The 19,895-nt window shown below is 39.8% G+C and overlaps 2 protein-coding genes across 4 annotated transcripts in view; one reads left to right on the forward strand and one right to left on the reverse strand.

The window, feature by feature from the left end:
* The window catches only part of CCDC80 (coiled-coil domain containing 80), a 35,988-nt gene extending 28,283 nt beyond the window's left edge, over positions 1 to 7,705 (reverse strand). Inside the window, exons 1-3 of one of the 3 annotated variants that reach the window (XM_079101515.1) lie at positions 7,568 to 7,705; positions 6,973 to 7,485; positions 4,669 to 6,566 (exon numbers count right to left, since the gene is read on the reverse strand). In XM_079101515.1, the coding sequence (XP_078957641.1) occupies positions 4,669 to 6,555 (1,887 nt within the window). In that variant the 5' untranslated portion in view covers positions 6,556 to 6,566; positions 6,973 to 7,485; positions 7,568 to 7,705. The other 2 variants (XM_079101516.1, XM_079101514.1) reach the window with 2 other exon arrangements.
* The window catches only part of LOC306637635 (uncharacterized protein), a gene marked incomplete at its 5' end in the record, with an annotated part of 59,625 nt that continues 46,588 nt past the window's right edge, over positions 6,859 to 19,895 (forward strand). The window contains 2 exons of the mRNA XM_079100424.1: positions 6,859 to 6,880; positions 7,491 to 7,773. Coding sequence (XP_078956550.1) covers positions 6,859 to 6,880; positions 7,491 to 7,773 — 305 coding nt within the window. The remainder of the gene's footprint in view (positions 6,881 to 7,490; positions 7,774 to 19,895) is intronic.

The following is a 19,895-nucleotide window of genomic DNA, read 5'->3' on the forward strand; positions in this document are numbered from 1 at the left end:
TTAGTACTGTATCTCAGTCACTTTCTCCTCATAATTACTCTTCTGGTTATCTGCACAATTCACATGGAATTTTTGCATTTCCTTCATTTACTATTATCTTCTATGTTGGTGTTGAGTTCCTCAGGTGCTGAACCTCAGACCCTGCTTCTATCCTGCAGATGGAGGGAGTCACCTTGTCCCATGTTCCTCAGACTACAGAGATGACTCCATTTAGAGAAGGGAGAGACTCAGGAACACAGGAGTCTTTGATTATGAATGTCTAGATGCTGCTCACAAACCAACTGGAAAGACCCTCTTCCTTACATTTAATGTGGTCCTCAAATTTGATAGGGAAAATAGAGACAGATTATCTGACACATTTCAAGGACTTATGTATTAACATCTCCATTACATTCATTATTGAGTTTGGCAGTATTTCAAACAGTATTTGAAATGAAAACCATTTCCAGTCTCCTCTTCCTAAAAAGAGCATCTTAGAATTCCTCAGTAAACATTGTTGTCTGTCACTTGGCCTCCTTCCCCTTCAGTGGCAATAATTCAGGGCGTGTATCATGAATTTAAAATTGCGTTGTGGTTCTTATTCATGTTTCTGTTCCAACTGGTATGTTGGCTCAAAGAGCCTTGGGGGAGAAAGAAGCTTATTTATGTACATAAAGGGAACAAACAGGAATGGGAAGATGCCAGGAGAAGGTATTTTAAGCCTCAGAATATTCTAAATACTGTGTTAGACTCAAAACACTAAATTTTTACAGGATTTTGAAAAATAACTTGCCGGCTAGTAGTCTGTCTTATAAAGCAGAGCCTTAAATCCTTTTCTAAAATTAAACTAAATAAGCAGGTTGTCATTCCAATATTTGGAAATCTGAAATAAGGTTGAAAATATTAACCCACTTGAATTACAGGATACTCAGTTGCCAAAGAAAGCGTAAGTCTGCATTTGAATTTATGCAGTTCAGCATATTGAAGTCCCTAGTTAACTGATAAGTATGTAGATCTCAGAGTATTGAAAGCTGGCTTGTCAGCTGTCTTTCACCTAAGTCCACTGACTTAGTAATAAACAGCTAACCTACACTCTGACTATAGTTGATCCCACACAGACACCAAACAGTCTGAAGGATTAGGTCAACTGGAATTCTGTCTACTATTCTTAACTGACTGCTGGAAAACCAGCGTTGAGAAGTAGCTGCGTATTAAAGACAGAAACTCTGCATTTGTGTTTGGCACAAAATGTCAACCATTTCTATACCTTACCACTTATCTGGGTAACTCAAGTTTCAAAATAAATTTTAAAATGTTCATATTTATTAGTGGGCAGCATCATTCTTTGGTTTCCCCTTCACTCTATGTGATATGAGAAGCTCTCATACTCACTGGAAGACAGAATGGGGGTGATTGGAGTTTGAACTTTAAAATCAAATCTAATTTTGGCTTTGCTACATATTAGCTATACACATTGGGTAACTTAACCTCTCTCAGCTTCTATTATCTATAAAATGAGACTTATAAATCATTCCTCATGGGGCTGTTGGGAGAATTAAACGACACAGTCTGGGCAAAGCACCCTGCAGGACACACCCTTCTCTGATGACAGGCTGAGAGACAGAAGGTTTGAAGGACTAAACTGTGGCCTAAGCGCAGGACATCTGGCTCCACCTGCAATGCCCTTGAAGTCCTCTGGGATGCCATTGCCCAACCACGACCTACACTGTTACCGCCAGTGTTTTTCTAAGTAATTAATAAGGAAGAGTTATGTGATATTTTCATATCTGAAGAGTGAAATACAAAACTCCAGATTTTTACAATAAATTATAGTTAGGCATTAAATTACTGAAAAGTGGAAAAGATGAGCTGAGGGTCCTGAGCTATTTCTTGGAATGCAGACCTGCTTTCTGTTTGAGCACACTGGGTTATGTTGAGGCCAGTTGGACGTAAGTATTCTCAGCCATACTTGAACTGCTTGAGAGTGCTAAGCCTTAATGAATATTAATTGAATCACCAGCTTCCTGAATAACATCAGCAGAGTTTGATGGAAAAAATGAGTGGAAAAAGGACTAATGGCACCATAATGTTTCATCCAGAAACACTGGTCTCCTCCCTGTCTGGTGAAACTCTCTTCACCATTTTTTTTTTTTTTTTTTTTTTTTTTTTTTGGTATCGTGTTAATTTTGTCTGGCCTTTTCTAATTCATTGTTACTTCATACATCATTAGCCCTTCAGAAAGTACATTTGTGATATGATCATCAGCTGGGCATATGCAGAGTCAAAAGACTAAAATGCCTCCTGTTGGTATTTTCTTTCTAATAACAAATCTGATTCTCTCACTAGTTCCAAAGAGCCAGTGCTGCCAGGAGCAATTCCAGCTGGTTTCTGTTCTGCTTCACATGACATCAGCAGAAGTTGTCCTTTGAGTTTCATTTGCTAGAAATTTATGACCAAGGATACTGTTAAAAGCAGAAAAGACCCAGCTGGGCTTTCAGATCTCTAACTGGAGGGAAGAAGGGAGAAATCAAGAGCATGACTAGGATCAGGGATACAGTATGAAAACCCCTTTCTTTTGACTCACAACCTAGAGGCAATGGAAGTATTTGCCAGATGGGTGCACAATAACAATCCTGATATTTTACCCATGATTACTTTGTGTTGTTTAAAACCTGACTATGAGGAACACTTTGCCTCCTTGTTGGCTTAGTGGACAGTTGGGTGATGTGCTTTATGGGCTGGACAAAGTCCCAGGTACTCAGGAGGACAGCATGAAACACGCCACTAATGCTTTCCCACGGTCCAGAGAGCAGCTTGCCCCTATCGTCCCCTAACAAACATCCAAGTACGAGATAGAGTCCTACTCTGAAATCAGTGATTCCTTTGATTCTAACTGGAACATTCCCATTTGAGTTTATGGAACTCTGGGATTATTCAAGCAGATGTTTTAACTACTACTGTTTAATATAACCTAACTTTGTTCATAACTTTAAAACTCTGTTTAAAAAATGTAATAACATACAAAAGGTACATAATAAAACACACACATACACACACTCACAGCCAGCCCTACTCCCCACACCCCTTAGAATCAAAGTTTAGCCTTTGTTCTAATCCATAGTTCCACTATCAATGGAACAGGCAAGAGAATTTGGAACATATGCTACTCAGGATAAATCCCACAAGGACATCTGCTCTGAATAGCATTTCAAATGTGAATTTAAACTTTGTGAAACCACTAAAGATAAATGGGCATCAGAATCCCTCTGCCCAGGTCATTAATCTAAATTTAGGACAGGAAAAAAAACAAAACAAAACAAAACAAAACCCTTGATAAACCCTTTGGATGAAAAATGTTTATCACTTTGCAGGTGAATGTAGTGCATGGAGTTCAGTAAAAGGGGCACTACCACAATGGCATGGGATGCCTCTCTTACCCAGATGTCTGAGAAAAGCATCCCTTACCCACATTACCCAACATCAGTTTATTTATCTTTTACTCTTAATTAATCGTAGCATACCCTTTTCCTCCTTGACAACCTGGAATAAAACAATGGCATTAAGAAGCCAAGGGGAGAAATCCTGGGAGGGCTCGAAAATCAGGAGACATAAAGAGAAGGAACCATTTTCATATTGCTGATGAGAACTGCTCTTACACTTAGGATGGGTTCACTCCTGTGAAAGCACTCCTTTTATTTAACTAGATTCTGCTGTCATCCCATGGATAGTGGCAAGTAATGACCAAAAGACAGGATCACTGAGATGGATCTGTGACTCACTCAACACTAGTGAAAGTCATAACTACAGGCAATGCAGAAGTAAGGACTGCTTGTCCCTTTTTTTGCACACATGTGAACACACCTGCATACACGCACGCTCGCGCGCACACACACACACACTCTTACTTAATACAGCTTAAGAAAAAACTGACTGATGTCTGTACTCTAAATTCAGATGCATCTCTAGTGTACTACACAGTGCAGCAATTAACCTAGTCCCCCACATTCCATCCCTGTGGCTCTGAGGGCCAGTTGGGCAGGAATAGAAGATGCAACTTTAATGGGGAGAAGATTTCTGCTAGCTAGTTATGAAAGTATGGGTGAGGGTCCTACCAACCAGGACCCTTCCTTATTCCTAATCAAAGCCACTGTCCACACAGGCTGCCTTACCCTCCGGCTTGGAGACTTCCAATGTTGCTACAGACCTAATTAGGGAGAGAAAATGAACTCTGCCTGTTACCTATGCTTCTATTTCCTAGGTTCTAGCAGAGATAAATGCCACTCTTAAGTTGTGACTAGAGTCAATGTATTCCCTTTGGGGAACTCCCTCACTCTTCTTTGAACTTGATAAAAGAGAGATGGTCCGAAACATGCTTTGTAAGAAAGCAGGAAGAATGGGGGTACTATCAGTTTGAAAGAACATGACTACAGTGCTTCCCTGGATTCAGGTCTAGGGTTCCCCAGCCATGGAGTCTATATCATAGGAGAGTGAGCTGTGCAGATAGAGGTTCAGAGAGCATCTGAACCAAAGGGAGCTACTGCCTGGCTGTCCTTTCTTGTCTGAGCTTCCTGACATCATACGGGGTCAGTCACAGTCTGGCATTTAGCCAAGTGACTTTAAAAAACTAACAAGACAAACACGAACGTGCTCTGCCTCAGCCCACAGAACAATGCCAAGGAGATTACTTACAAGGAGCCTTCGTTTGCCTTCAAAGGACCCCAGCAGATCAGTCACTGACTTCTTGGGGCTCTGAGGGGGATGTTTCGTGGTGGGTTTCTGATAGCCATCCTGCTCTGTTTTACCTGTTTTCTTCTTCTTACTCTTCTCTTTCTCCTGTTTGCTCTTTTTCTCAGCTTTCTTCATTTGCTTTTCATTCTTGAGTAACTTGTCTTGTTTCTCATTCTTCACCTTTTTTTTTTTCTCCTTCTCAGGTTTCTCAAGCTTTTCATGTTTTCTAGATTCCTTTGAGTTTTGGGAGGGAGTATTTCCCACCTGCAGCTCCTCCTCCAGCTGTGAGGCAGTGGGTCGGCCAAGGTCATATTTATCCTCATACTCATTACTAAGGATTTTGTCCTGGGTCTTCTTTTTAGGAGGTTTCGTTTTACCTGTCTTGTGAGGACCTGGCACCACATTTAGGTCCCGATGGCCATGTTCCCGTCTGTCTGTACGGTTGTCTCGGAAACGGCCTGCAGCCTTTGTGCTAGGCTCTGAGATGGTAGTAGGAGGGGCAGCAGTGAAGGTCTCGAAGCTGGTGGCCTTGCTGGGTCTTCTGGTGGTCTGTGGCCTCTCCCTCTGCTGCTCCTTCCTGGGTGGAGGGTAGAGATTCTCTGAGACCGAGGGACCCCTGGCTGTGGTCAACTCAGCTGAGCCAGAGGGTCTTAGAGAGGTTGAGGAGGGGTGCACCCGGGGTGTCCAAGGCCTCTGGGTGGTTGGAAAGGTGGTGGTGGTTGTAGGTCTGGTGGCTACTGTTACCACCCGGGGTGTGGCCCGCGTGGCTGTTGTGGGTGGAACAGGAGGAAGGGTGGTGGCCCTTGGGGTTGGGGGAGGTGGAGGAAGAGCCACCGTGGTGGTGGCCAGCTTTCTCATCACCTTCACCCGAGTATCTCTGGTAGGGGGGACTTGTGCTCTCCTTGAGTCCTCTCTCCTCTTCTCAGTGCCCAGGCTTGGCCTTCCTGCTCCTTCACCACCATTATTCGCCTCCTCCACCACCTGGCCCTCGATACCAGAAGCCTTACACTTTTGGACAAAACCCTTCTGTCGGATCTTCTCTATTTTGCGGATGGGGCCTTGGTCGATGACCTCATACATGGCCTCCAGTCTGACTGGGTAAGGATAGCGCTCTTCCACCTGCAGGGTCTTCTTTAAGAGCACCATGCCGAACTTGCCTTTCTCCAACTTGAGGAAGCTCATCAGCTTGGGGATGAGGCTGGGGTCCAGGGGCTGCTCCAGGATCTGGCCCTCGCTGGTGATCCTTCGTACCTTGCCCCCTTCCTCACCTGCCTGGTGGAAGAGCACAATCTGCTGAATGTGCCTTTCAGCCAGCTCACAGTACACATCATCCTTCAGGAGGCTCATCATGAGGCGGTAGTAGCCTTCTGAGGCGTGAGGGGCCGAGATGACCCACACCCTGTTCTTCCCTGCAAAGCTGGCAAGGATGTTGGGAGAGCTGGACCCAGAGGGGAAACGCAGCATTCGTGACCTGGCAGAGGACCCCTCGTCTCGGACCATCTCGCCAGGGGAGCCCCTGGCCATGGGTCTCAGCTCAGGTCTCACAGGAGCCCCTTTGGTGCCCAAGGGGGCTGGCAGCACTGTTGGGCGAGCTAGTCTCAACACAGGCACAGTCCTCCTTCTTTGAAGAGGCTGAAGGTTTGGTTCTTCAAGGGTGGATCTCTCCGTTCCACGAGATCTCCCTGTGTGCCTCAGAAACCGAGCTGGCCTGTTATTGACTGAGGAAAGCAAAGGCACCTTCCGCCCTCCATGGGTCCCTCTATTCGTGGCAGGGAGGTGAGGTTCTGATCCACACACCAGCCACATTGCCAACAGCATGGTGAATCGGGGTCCCAGTCTCCACGTCATTGTGTAATCCACTTTGGGTTGCAGAGGGGTCATGAGACAGAAAGGGGAGGGGAGGAAAAAGAAAGAAAATCATTTAATTGCAAACAGAGCTGGTCATTATCTCTTTCTCTATCTTGGTCAAGGGGAGGGGAGAGAGGTAGTTAGAGAAGAAAAAGGAGAAAGGTCAGAGAATGGAAGATAGGATGAGATTCTGTTGCTTTTAAGTCCCTGTAATTTATCAGTGCTTAACAGAGACAGTTCCATTAAGCAGGAAACCCAACTTAGTTCCCCAGTCAGCATGCTTGCCATGTTTCCACTAACGGGATGCTCCAGAAAAAAATGCAAAGTGAGCATGTTAATTATGACAACATTCGCATTTCATTTCTTCAAACAAGCAACAAACAAACACACCAAAAACAGAAAAGATCACACACTTACATCGTGGCTCATAGAGATGGAATGCAGAGGGTTTCAAAGGAAAGCTGAAGTTTGGTCCCCAGGACAGTTTCCTAGATGAAATACTTTTCCTCCCCACCCTCTCTCGGCTTGTCGAGGGTGAGCAATACAAAAGGGGTGTGCTGCAGCTCCAGCCTGCAAAGTAGCACCAACGGATCACAGCCGTCTTCGTCCTAGTCTGGGAGCTGGGCTGACTCCTTTTCTTTCTGGCTGCGTCTTTTTACCTTCTGGATAAGTGGGATGAGGTGAAAGGAGCTGTCCTTGCAAGTCTTTGTATCTCCATTTGCCTGCAGTTTCTCCTTGGTCCTGTGTGTCTGCGAGTGCCAGTCCCTGTGGCGACACAGGAGGTCCCTTAAAGTGGAGTCTTAGTAATTTCTGAATCTCGCTCCGTCCCTCTTAGAGTTCCGGGATCCTTCTTATCACCCTTTCCCCCACAGTCTGGCTCAGTTCCTTTGTTTCCGGGCGTAAAGCACTGGGATTAATATGTTTTCCAGGCTGAGGGAAAACACAGGAATGCAATGTTGAAAAGGACTCCCCCACCCCCTTTTTCTATACTTCTCCCTTTATTTCTCCCCACCTTTTTTCTTGTCCTCTTTTCTTTCTCCTTCTCTTTCTTCTTCCTCTTGTCTGGATTCAGTCCCAGAAATGTCAGGACGACCTCAGTTTTGCTCCAAACCGAACTCAAACAGCAGCCACTGAGAATCAAGGAAACTTCACTAAGAATTTAACAGATCAGCAAAACACACGCCTCCTTTTCATTGCGGCACATCCAGAGTGGACTTGGTGAGAAGGGAGAGGGCTGTACTTCGGGCTGGGGAAAGTTTTGAAACTCTACACATCATCATAAATCACTTTAGAGTAGAATGACTGAGGACTTAACCCCTTCCATACCGAGTAATCAGGATGCCTTCCCTTCCTGTTCTCACATTGAACTTTGGAAGAGGAAAATTCTCTTATTTCTGCATCTGGTTGCTTGGTTTTCTAAGAGACAGACACCCTTTTGGGTCAGGGTTGCTTGCCTGTGCACACACAGGCAGTATATATCTATTTATAGTTCCAGCATATATTTTATCTCTTTGTCTCTATGTTTTTTAGTTTGAGATTGGAAAAGTCGATGGAAAACATGACTAGGTTGTTTTCATATTATGCTAATTAAGGATTAAGTTACTGTGTTCTTGGTCCTAACTTCTCCTTGGCATGGATGGAAGCTGGTCAAAGGGTAGAAATGCAGGCAACAACTATTGTCCCCTGAGACTGTGGTTGGTTGTTACACTGGGGAATGGGCATTCTGATCTCCAGCTTCAGAATTCCAGCTAGAGATGGTCGATGAAGGGCTTCCCTGGAAGGCATGAATCAGTGGGCAACAGGTGGGAGGGAGCCTCTTACATGTTTTGCTCTCCAGAGGTTTTAGGTGTGGGAGGCCATTTAGGGAAATCCTTAGAAAACATCCTGTGAGGTTCCAAAGTATAGCCTCAGGCGTTTGGGGCTTCCATTTCTTGGGTCTTGGGTCTTCGATTCTACTTTCAGTGGGGAGGGAAGTTGCCTGAGGGTCTGTGAATATTTCCAGTCTCTCCCAGTATTAACTGCCACCAACAGTGGGGACCCAAGTCCTCAGAAGCCTCCTTTTAAGTTAAGTCATGCTAACAGCTTCTCTCAGTGGATAAAACCTTATATCTAGTTGTTTCCCTTGATCAGTCCCATCACCTCCAGTCATGCCTGCCCTTCCTTCCCATATGCTCTGAGCCTGGAATTGAGAAAGTCCTGTAAGGGGGCTGAGTATAGAGCTGTGGGCCCATAGTTTGAGGCCAGGGGTAGCAAAAAAGAGGACCCTCCTGTGACTCAGGCATAGACCCTTTGATGACAGTAACAGAATCAGTAATGGTTACCACCTTCATGGGATTCACCTGTGAAGTTGATCAAATGCCTTTTGCTTAGTTGGACATTCTAAATGTTATTTCCTCTTTCTTTATTTTCTAGTATGTTTCACACTGTCCTTTACTGGGCCTCCTCTCATTTTTTTTTTTTTCCTTTCCTTTGTCTTCTCCCTATCAATAACAACCATTATCTGTTGAGTATTCTCATGTGAAGCTCTAGGTTCAGTCTTTTAATATATTCTTTTTTAACCTCCATGGCATCCCTAGGCGATAATGGGATGACCCTCACCTTATAGACCAACAGACTGAGACTTGGTGAGAATAAATAAGTTGTCTATTGTCACACAATGGTCCGTAGTAGCTCTGAAATTTGAAACTGGGTTTAGAACTGTCCACAAGTTATGATATCCAGCTGTTTTTCATTTTCTACCATACCTTCTTTTTCTGTTCCTTCAATTATTTTTTGTGCTTCCCATTTCATAGAAGACGCTCATTTATTTGCTCAATGCTTTCTGGAATAGTTATACTTTTTGTAGCTGTACTTTTTGCCTTTCTCCACAGGTCCTTAAAATCTTTCACTTGTTTCCATCAAGCTCCCAACAATGTGCACAACATTCCGAAACCACCCACTGGTAAAACCGAGACTCACTATGTTAGCCACCTGAGGTTGACCCAAGGGAAAACCACCCCAACCCTGAGGGGCATCAGTCTTCCTGGGACTCCAAGTTTTCTTCCCTGTTGAGCTTCAGTCACTAGATGGCGCGCTAAACACACGGGAGGGACAGGAACAAAAAAACGCTCAGGGCAACACACACACACACACACACACACAGAGAGCGAAGTGGGGCTTTTGTTCATACAGGGTTTTCCCATCTCAATGAGTAATGCCTAAACCTTTACCTGGGACCTCAGAAAACCTCCCCTTTCTATGTCTGGGAAACACAAGTCTAATTAGAGCGATTGAGGAACAGGTTCACCTATGCCCTTTTCTGGAGAAGCCAGAAAACCCCTTTACAGCCTGTGAGAATTCTAAATTTTTAGCCCATGATTTAAGAACTCTGTGTTAAAAAGTCCTCTATTTAGATCTTTCCTTTTTTTGCAGCTTAAGAAACAATCATTGAAGAGAGGCAAAGGGGTAGTGGGAAGGAGAGTAGAGTGAAACAGACATTATTACCTCTTGTACATGTATGACTGCATGATTGATGTGATTCTACAATATGTCAGAAAGATGAGAAATTATACTCCATTTATGTATGATTTATCAAAATGCATAAATGCAGTCTACTGTCATGTTTAACTAATTGGAACAAATTTAAAAATCTAAAAATATTACAGAAACAATAAAAAAAGAAAGAATCAGTTACTACTGATCTGGGAGCATCTGGAAAAGGAGAGATTAATGTTGAGTTGATGTTCAGTCCAAAAAGGCAAAAATAATAAAATGATAAAATAGAATAAAATAAAATCTTAAAAGTTTTAGAAATGCTAATTTGGGGATTCACTGATGGGAAACTACCTAACATTAGTTGCATAGCAATTTTGAGTGAGGGAAGGAAAGGATGTACAAACCAGAATTGCTTTAGAGAAATGAGGGTCAGGGATGATTATGTGATGAGAGTTGGAGTGAATGTAAGGAGAAATCCAGAAAGGGATGCACCAACTGTTAGACCCACACTAACCAAAGGCTTCCGCAGCCTGAGACTCAGACCTAAGGAAACCCGTGTCCCAGGCACACCAGAGAAACCAGGGTTTCCATCACCTGCTGTAACAGTGGATGTTACAGAACCTAATTAAAAAAACATTGCTCTATTGCCTAAAAAATATTTACTTAAAAGGAAATGAAAAAATAAATAAATAAAGAGAGAGAGGAAAAAACAACTGGGTTCTTCAGTGTAATGCAAGGGAAACCACCTCTCTTGTGCTGTAAAACCCGCTAAGCAGGGAAATTAGCCCAGCCATTTTATTGTACCTTTGAAGAGGAGACACAAACAGTATTCACAGTGAGGGCAATGCTATGTGCTTTTCCTTTTCACTTGCAGATCTTAATCAAATGTTCAGTCTTCAGTCACATTTACTCTCCTCTTTCTCAGTATTCACAGCGTAGGATAAAATAAAAAATACGCCCAGGTCTAGGGGACTATGTCTATTAACTGAGGATGCTGGGACAGACAGTCCAGGGGACTTCTGAGAAAAGGTAACCCTTCACCCCACCCCTGCCCCAAATATTTGATATTGGCCCTGAAAGGTCAACAAGTTCATATGTTTAATCCAAAATTGAAAAAAATTGCACATCTCTTCAAAAAAGAAAAGTATTACTACCTGATGTAACTTCTAGCATTCTTTTCAAAAATTTTATATAATATTTTAGGCTTTAAAGGCACTTTTTCCACATGGAAGTGATTTAGAATTCAGATCTTTGTTGGTTGCTATTCTGTGTGAGAGGTATGAACTTATGAGCTATAACTTTAATGCTTGGGAGATTGATGCTGGGGTTAGGGATGGGTAACTTCCAAATCTTATCCATTGGTCATTTAATCCATGCAAAAGGTTTTTATCAACATGTTTGAAGGGGAATATTCTCATTGTGCCTCTCTCCATGCCCTTAGGTATTAGAAGATGCAGAGGATCCAATTTCTTTTCTCCTGTTTTTAGCTGAGCTCCCAGCTAAAGGTTTAGGCATTAGTCATTAAGATGGGAAAATCCTATACATTTCTAAAATGTTTGCCCAAAGTACAGACTTTGCACCAGTAATAATAGAGAACCAGGTAGTCTCTTCTCCTAGAAGCTCACAGCCCATAAAAGAATATTATACCCACTACAGAGTACTGGCAACTTTCTTTTCATGTAATTCAGTGCCAAATATGACAGTAACCAGTTGTGCAGAGTCCACTTGAGTTGGAGACTTTGCCTCTTTGGTTCTTGGATAAGGCAATCCCCAGCAGCAACTGCGTAGTACCTGGATGGCTTTGCTTGGTATGCTCCCTTGGCTCTAGAGTCCACTAGAAAGCATAGATATTCTGTCTGGCAGAATGTATTGGATTGCCTGATTGTCCTTTCACTCTCATTTTCTGGACACCGCCGTGGTTTTGCTTTCTGCCCCTTCTTTCTAGGCAGGGCTGCCCTGATTGTCTTATTCGTCTCACTGTACTGACCTTGTGCTCCAGGTTTTGATCACATGGACTCAGAATATCATTTTACATCAGAAAGTGTGAGCCAAAACATGGCAGTTCATCCACTGAACAAGTGTCTTCTCTCTCTCTCTTTTTTTTTTTTTTTTTTGCGGTGCTGGGGATCGAACTCAGGGACTTGTGCTTGCAACACCAAGCACTCTACGGACTGAGCTACCTCCCCAGCCCTCAAGTGTATTCTCAATGCCAGGAAGTGTTCTAGTAACTAGAAGTAAGGCAATAAGTCCCCTGACCTTAAAGAGCTTACATTTTAGTGGTGACACAGAAAATAAAAATAGAAGAAACAAATATAGTAGCCTTCCTTATCTGAGCTTCTGCTTTCCATGATTTAAATTACCATGGCAAAAAGTAAATGGAAAATTCCAGGTATAAGCAATTCATAAGTTGCAAGCCATTCTGAGTAGTGTGATGAAATCTCAAACCATACTGCTCCGCTCCTCCTGGGAAATGAGTCATCTCCTTGTCCTACACATCCACAAAGCAAACACCCCCTGCCTATTAGTAACTTAGTAGATATCTTGGTTATCTGTTTGACAGTGGCCATATTGCAGCCTTGTGTTCAAAAGTAACCAAGGCAGGTCTAGGAGATGTTTTTTAGTAACTCACAGCTTGGACCATGTTATCTCTTGGGCCCTTTCTCAAGTCCTCACTACACTTGTCCATGTTCAGCTCATTCTTTAATGTCCAGGCCCTGGCTTATCTCTCACATGCAGTTTTCCCAGAATCTCTACCTGGACCACTCTCATTTCTTTCAAAAGGGACTCTTTGGAACATCACTCATCTGTTCTACCTGTGTTTCACATATTGGTTCTTCTTCCAAGATGTTTAAGTTCTGAGAACTTCTGAGTATCTTTATATCAGTTTACATCTTTCTTATCATTGTGGCATATAGTTAAGGTATTAAGATTGTAAATCTATGTCAAACAAATACAGTTTAAAAGAGGGATGACAAAACCCCAGAAGGCAACCCAAGCATGAACGATCATTTTAAAGAAAGAAAGAAGAAGAAAATCTACACAGCTGTTGATCAAAGGGTATAGTTAGCTCTATATATTAAATAATAATGGAGGAAACAGAAGATATAGCACTGCCAATCATCAAAATTAAAATTTATACTTGCATGAAGTTATGGAATTGTGATATTGAAGCCAAATATTTCCTATAACTTACTCTAAATCTTCGTTTTATTCATTCATCCAAACACTGTTTATGGAGAGTCTTTTATGAATTGGATATTTTTCCAGTTGAGAATATAGCAGTAGATGAAATTGATCAAGTCCCTGATGTAGTGGAACTCACATTCTATTGATGAGAGAGACAAATGGACGACAGTAGAGAAAAGCACTTTGCAGAAAGGTAATAGTAAGTGAAAGAAGAAATCTGTTATTTAAAATGGGGTACAAGATATTATTAAGGGATAGCCTTGTCACATTAGTTATATCTGACATGTAAAAGAATCTTTGGTATATCTTTAATTTTGTCAATTCTTCAACTCTTGAAGTTGGAGTTGAATCTTAGTCATAGTCCAAAATCTCTAGATATTTTATTGAATGAGGTACATGATCAAACTCTTTAGTTTTGATTGGGGTAAAGGTAATAAATGACTGTAGAGTAATAAATTTCCTGCATAACTCATTAACTGGCTTTGGAGAAAATATGTAAAAGGAATTTCAAAAAGGCTTTGAGTTTCTGGCATAGAATAAATCTTTCACTAAATGAAACTATATATTTAAATAAATGAATAATCTGAACACCATTGTCTACAGTCTCCAAAAACAAATGCTTTGAAGTTAAAGATATTAATTTGAACTCTGTTGTTGTTTTCTTTAAAAAGTCACATTTGTTTATAATCACATTTCATAAAACTTTGTTTAAAAACTACATTAAGTTTTAAGTGTTCTCAACCAAAGTGTATTGCAAATATTTCAAAATACAATATGGTCGTTGAGTTAAAAAGTTTAGTTCAGAATTCATCCTGAATATAACAGCTAATACTCCAAAATTTTAAATGTTACTTACTTTAAAAAGTTCAGTTTGGAAAATAAAAGCATGTGGTTTCTTTACAAATAATTTGTGATGGTGGCTTTGGCAGAGGTCATGTCATTAACTATTGAGAAAACTCAAAGTCAGCACAAATAAACATTTTTAGTCAGTTACTACTTCAAAGACAAGTGAAAAAGCTTAAAATGAAAAATATAATTTCTGACTTGAGAATAGTTCCCATATTAGGAGATTACATTCATTCATTGGATGATATTTCTTTTGCATATGAGAAGACAGCACAAAATTGTCAGCTACACATACTTTAAACTGGAATCCCAGGTTTGCTATTTACTAGTGTGAATTATACAGTTGGGAGCCTCTTTGAATCTCAATATTTTAATTTACAAAAATGTGAATGGTTATATTTTTACATAAGCAATAGAGCTAAATTTTTGCAAAACATGATTTTATTGGAGTGCTTCATAGGTCAAATAACAGAAAATCCACATCTAACTCTAGTAAACAATAGAGAATTTGTTGACTCAAAAAATTAAAATGTACCAAAGTAGGGCAAGCTTCTGGATTGATTTGCTCCAGAAATTCTCATTATTTTGTTGTAATTGAATATATATGTATATATTCATAAATTCACAAAATTTATATATATATATATATATATATATAAAATTACCATAAAATTTGCCAGTTAAACCATTTTTAAGCATGGAGTCCAGTGACATTAGTACATCTGCATTTTGTGCAAGAGCTGTACATCTCTATAACTTTTTATCATCTCTGTTTTAATCAGATCTTTTTTGCTACTGTGACTCAAAAGATCTGACAAGAACAATCAGACAAGAACAAGTTTATTTGGAGCTCATGATTTTAAAGATCTCAGTTCATAGAAGGCTGGCTCCATTGTTCTATGCTTGTGGTGAGGCAGAACATCATAGCAGAAGGGTGTGTCAAAGGAAAAGAGCTGGGAACAAGGCACCAGGGAGCAGAGAGAGAGTGACTCCCCTCACCATGGACAAAATATATACCCCAAAGGCATGCCCCCAAATGACCCACCTCCTCCAACCATACCCAGCCTACCAGTGTACAGTCACCACCCTTATCAGAAGATTAATGCACCAATTAAGTTAAGGCTCCCCTAACCCAATCATTTCACTGCTAAGCTTTCTTGCATGGTCTCACACATGAGCTTTTGGGGAAGACCTCATATCTAAACCATAACAATCCCAAACTGAAACTCTGAACCTCTAAAACAATAACTCTATTTCCCCCTCTCCTTAGCCTCCTGGTAACCACTATTCTACCTATTGTCTTTCTGAATTCAACAGTGAATGGCTATTTTTTAATGTATGAAATGTGCATACCACATGCTAAAATTCATTTAAAGGTGGGGAAATACCTGCATGAGAGCAGTCATGGACTCCCAGCCTAAGGCATAAGAACAGCAAAACAACACAGAAAGGAACTCAGGACCAAACACAAAAGAAGTGATTGAAAAATAGAATATTCTTTTATAAGTATTTTAAGTATTTTAGTATTACCATGTCAATTTATCATGAAATCAGAATCCAGAGCAGAGTATATTCTTTTGTGTCTTTGATTAGCTCTTACCTCTATGCTTTTAGTTGTCTTAACAATTGGTCTTCATGACTCACTCTTAACACCCATCCTCCAAATGGCCATTGCTATATTTTCCCTAAAACATTAATATTTCATTCTTGCTAAAAATTTCTCAACAGTTTCCTTTTGCCCACTAGTAGTAAGGCTCATGAGACCTTCCATGGTCTATTCCACATGCACTATGTTGATTTCCCCAACCTTTGTATCCCTGATATTCAAACTGTTTTTATCACCATTCCTAGGATGTAACATTTTTATCTCTCATGTCTTGGCATTCATGATTACAATATCCCATCTAGAAAGCCTTTCCCAATTCAATCTGCATCTCATGGCTTAATTCTTATTTATCGTTTAAGACTAAGCAAATGTTATATCATAACATGGAAGAATATTTTGAGCCCTTCTTGTACTAACTTTTCATCACTGTGACCAAAATTCCTAACAAGAACAACTTTGAGGAGGAAAAGTTTACTTTGGCTCACATTTCAGAGAGCTCAGGCCATGGTTGGCTGACTCCACTGCTCTGAGCCCAAGATGAGGCAGAACATCATGGCAGAATGTCATTATGGAGGAGTGTGGCTCTGCTCATGGTGGCCAGGAAGCAGAGACATGCCCCCTGTGACCTAATTCCCCAAGCCATGCCCCACCTTCCTATGTTACCACCCAGTTAGGCCACTAAAACTAGGATGCACTGATTAGGTTAGAGCTCTCAAAATCTAATAATTTCACCTCTATATCCCTGCAGTAAAACAGGAACTTTGGGGGGATTATCATATCCAAATCATAACAAGACTGAAATTGGTACCATTTTTTTGCTCTCCTGTAAAAAGACTGTGGGCTCCACTTTTTAGTGTATATCATTTGCAGTGTGTTCTCCTAACCTAAATGCAAAGCGTTTGAAGGCGAAGACTGTCTTTGGGTCTTAGCACAGTAATTAGCAGACAGTAAGCTGTCAGTTAAATTCTGCTAAATGAAAGACACAATAAATAGAATGACATTTTCAGTTGTAAGTCTCTTCAATATAGTCAACCATGCTGAATGCAGATCTCAGAAGTAGAAGGCAATGTGACTGGCCTTGAACACTCAGAGAGTATTAAAAAAAAAAGAAATTACCCATGACAAGAATCTATAAGAACTCTGAGACAAAATTATAAGACCAAATTCAAGAATTGTTGAAATCCAAAAGGGTGTGAGATGCAGGCTAGTGGCACAGATAATCCCTTTAAGGAAATAAAACCAATTTTTCTAAACCTTGGGACATTCTGACAAAGAAGGCATACAGAACCCCAAACAGACTAGATCAAAAAAGAATATTGGGTCACATCTAGAGGTAAGCCAATCAGAGTTATTTCAGATTTCTTAGCATAAACTCTAAAATCCAGGCGGGCTTAGAATGATGTGTACCAAGCCTTGGAAGAAAATAACTGTCATCAAAGGTTGCTTTATCAAACAAAACTATCCTTTGGAATTGAAGAAAAAATAAAAACCTTCCAAGATAAACAGAAACTGAAAGAATTCATGACTACTAAGCTGGCACTACAGAAAATACTTACAGAAATACATCACAAGAAGAAATAAAAAACAAACACCAGAGTTCAAATGGACAAATCTCATCTGAAGAGTAGCTAAGCAAATGAGAAACAGTACTAAATTAAATATTATGAATCAATCAAAATGACAGGAATTAATAAACATTTCTCTATAATAACATTGAATGTACAAGGTCTCAATTCTCCAATTAAAAGACATAGACTGGCCTAATGGATTAGAAAACAAGACCCAACTATAAAGAGTTACCTTACAGGCAAAGATAGTCATGGGCTGAAAGTGAAAGAATGAAAACTGATATACTATGCAAACAAAGCCTGAAAACAAACAGGAGTCACTACCCACATATCCAACAAAACAGACTTCAAGCCAAAATGAAGCAGAATAGACAAAATAGGTCACATTATACTATGAAGGGGGGAATATACAACAAGTATATATAATGATAGTAAATATTTATGCCTCAAATTTTGGTACACCTGGTTACATAAAATAGACACTACACAACTTAAAGACTCAGCTAGACCCTAGTATAATATACTGGATGATTTCAACACATTTCTCTCACCAATACATAGTTCATCCAGACATAAACTTGGTAGCTCTTCAGATCTAAAAAAAGATTATCCATCAAATGTGTTTAACAGACATCTATAAAATATATTATCCTACAATAGCTGAATTCACTTTCTTCTCAGCTGCTCACAGAACCTTCTCCAAAACAGACCCTATTTTAGGTCACAAGGCAACTCTTAGCAAATACAAAAAAAAAAAAAAAAAAAAAAAGATATAATTCCTTGCATCTTATCTAATCATAATAGAATGAAATTAGAAGCCAACACCAAAAAATCCTACAAAAACTACATAAACACACAGTTATTGAACAACACACTTATGAATGATGAATACATTAAAAGAAATCAGGGAAGAAATTTAAAAATTTTTAGAGTCAAAATGAGAGTGATACAACATACCAGAACTGCTGGGACCATATGAAGGCAATTCTGAGGGGAAAGTGTATAGCATTGAACGCCTACATAAGAAAATCAGAAAGATCCTGAGATCTTTAAAAAACAAGAAAGAACCAATCCAAAACTAGCAGAAGCAAGGAAATAATATTAGAGCCAAAATCAATGAAATAGAGAAGAAAATACAATTCAAAGGATCAATGAAACAGAGTTGGTTCTTTGAGAAGATAAGCATGGTTGATAAACCCTTAGCCAAACTAGCCAAAAGAAAAAAGAGAGGACCCAAATTAATAAAATTAAAGATGAAAAAGAAAAAGATCAACAGACATCACAGAAATTCAGAGGAATTATGGACTATTTTGAAAACCTATACTACAATAAATTGGAAAACCTAAAAGAAATGGACACACTTCTAGACCCATATGACCTGCCAACATTGAATCAAGAGGACATAGAAAATCTAAACTGACCCATAATTAGCAATGAGATAGAAGCAGTAATGAAAAGCCTTCCAGTGAATAAAAGATGGATTCTCAGCTAAATTCTACCAGATGATTTTTTTAAAAAAACTAATGTGATGCTCTTCAAATTATTCCATGAAAGTGATTTAAATCTTTCATATTCATTCTGTGAAACCAATATCACCCTCATAGCAAAACCAGAGAAGAACACGTCGAAGAAAAAAAACTAAAGAACTATGTCCCTGATGAACTTACATGCAAACTTCCTTAATAGAATATTAGCGAATTGTATACAACAGTATATTAAGAAGATTATACATTATGAGCAAACTGATTTTATCTATGGGATGCAATGATCACTTAATATTTGCAAATCAACAAATGTAATTTACTATATAAACAACATTATGAACAAAAAATTCCCTAGTTATCTCAGGATGCAGAGAAAGTTTTTGACAAAATTCAGCACCTATTCATGATAAGCGCTAAGGAAACTAGGGATAGAAGGAGACTACATCAAGATTATGAAGGTCATCTACATCAAACCTAAAGCCAACTTTATAGTGGAAGGGGAAAAACTGAAAGCATTTTCTTTAAAATCTGAAACAAGACAAGGGTGTATATTCTCACCACTCCTATTTGATACAGTACCAAAAATGCTAGCAAGGGCAATTAGGTAAGAGAAGGAAATAAAAAGCATAAAAAATTGGAAAGGAAGAAGTCAAATTGTCATTGTTTGAAGATGAGAGGGTCCTATACTTAAAGGATATGAAAGTCTTCACCAGAAGAATGCTAGAGCTAATAAATTCAGCAAAGTAGCAGGTTTCAAAAGCAACATACAAAAAGCAACAGTTTTTCTAAAAACCAATAATGAATCTTCTGAGGAAGAAATCAAGGAAAAAATTACATTTACAATTGCATAAAAAATAAAATAAAATAAAGTACCTAAGAATAAATCTAACCAAGGAGTGGGGAGACCTCTACAGTGAAAACTATAGAATGTTAACACAAGAAGATGAAAAGATAGCCCACCTTCATGGATAGGCAGAGTTAATTTTGCTAAAATGGCCATATTACCAAAAGCAATATACAGATTCAACACAATCACCATTAAAATACCAAAGACATTCTTCACAGAACTGGATAAAACAGTCCTAAAATTCATTTGGAAGAAAAAAACCCCCAGAATAGCCAAAGAAATTTTAAACCAAAAATGCAAATACTGGAGGTATCACAATATTTGACTTG

This window comes from Sciurus vulgaris (assembly GCF_902686455.1).
Source record: "Sciurus vulgaris genome assembly, chromosome: 10".
Classification (NCBI taxonomy): Eukaryota; Metazoa; Chordata; class Mammalia; order Rodentia; family Sciuridae; genus Sciurus; species Sciurus vulgaris.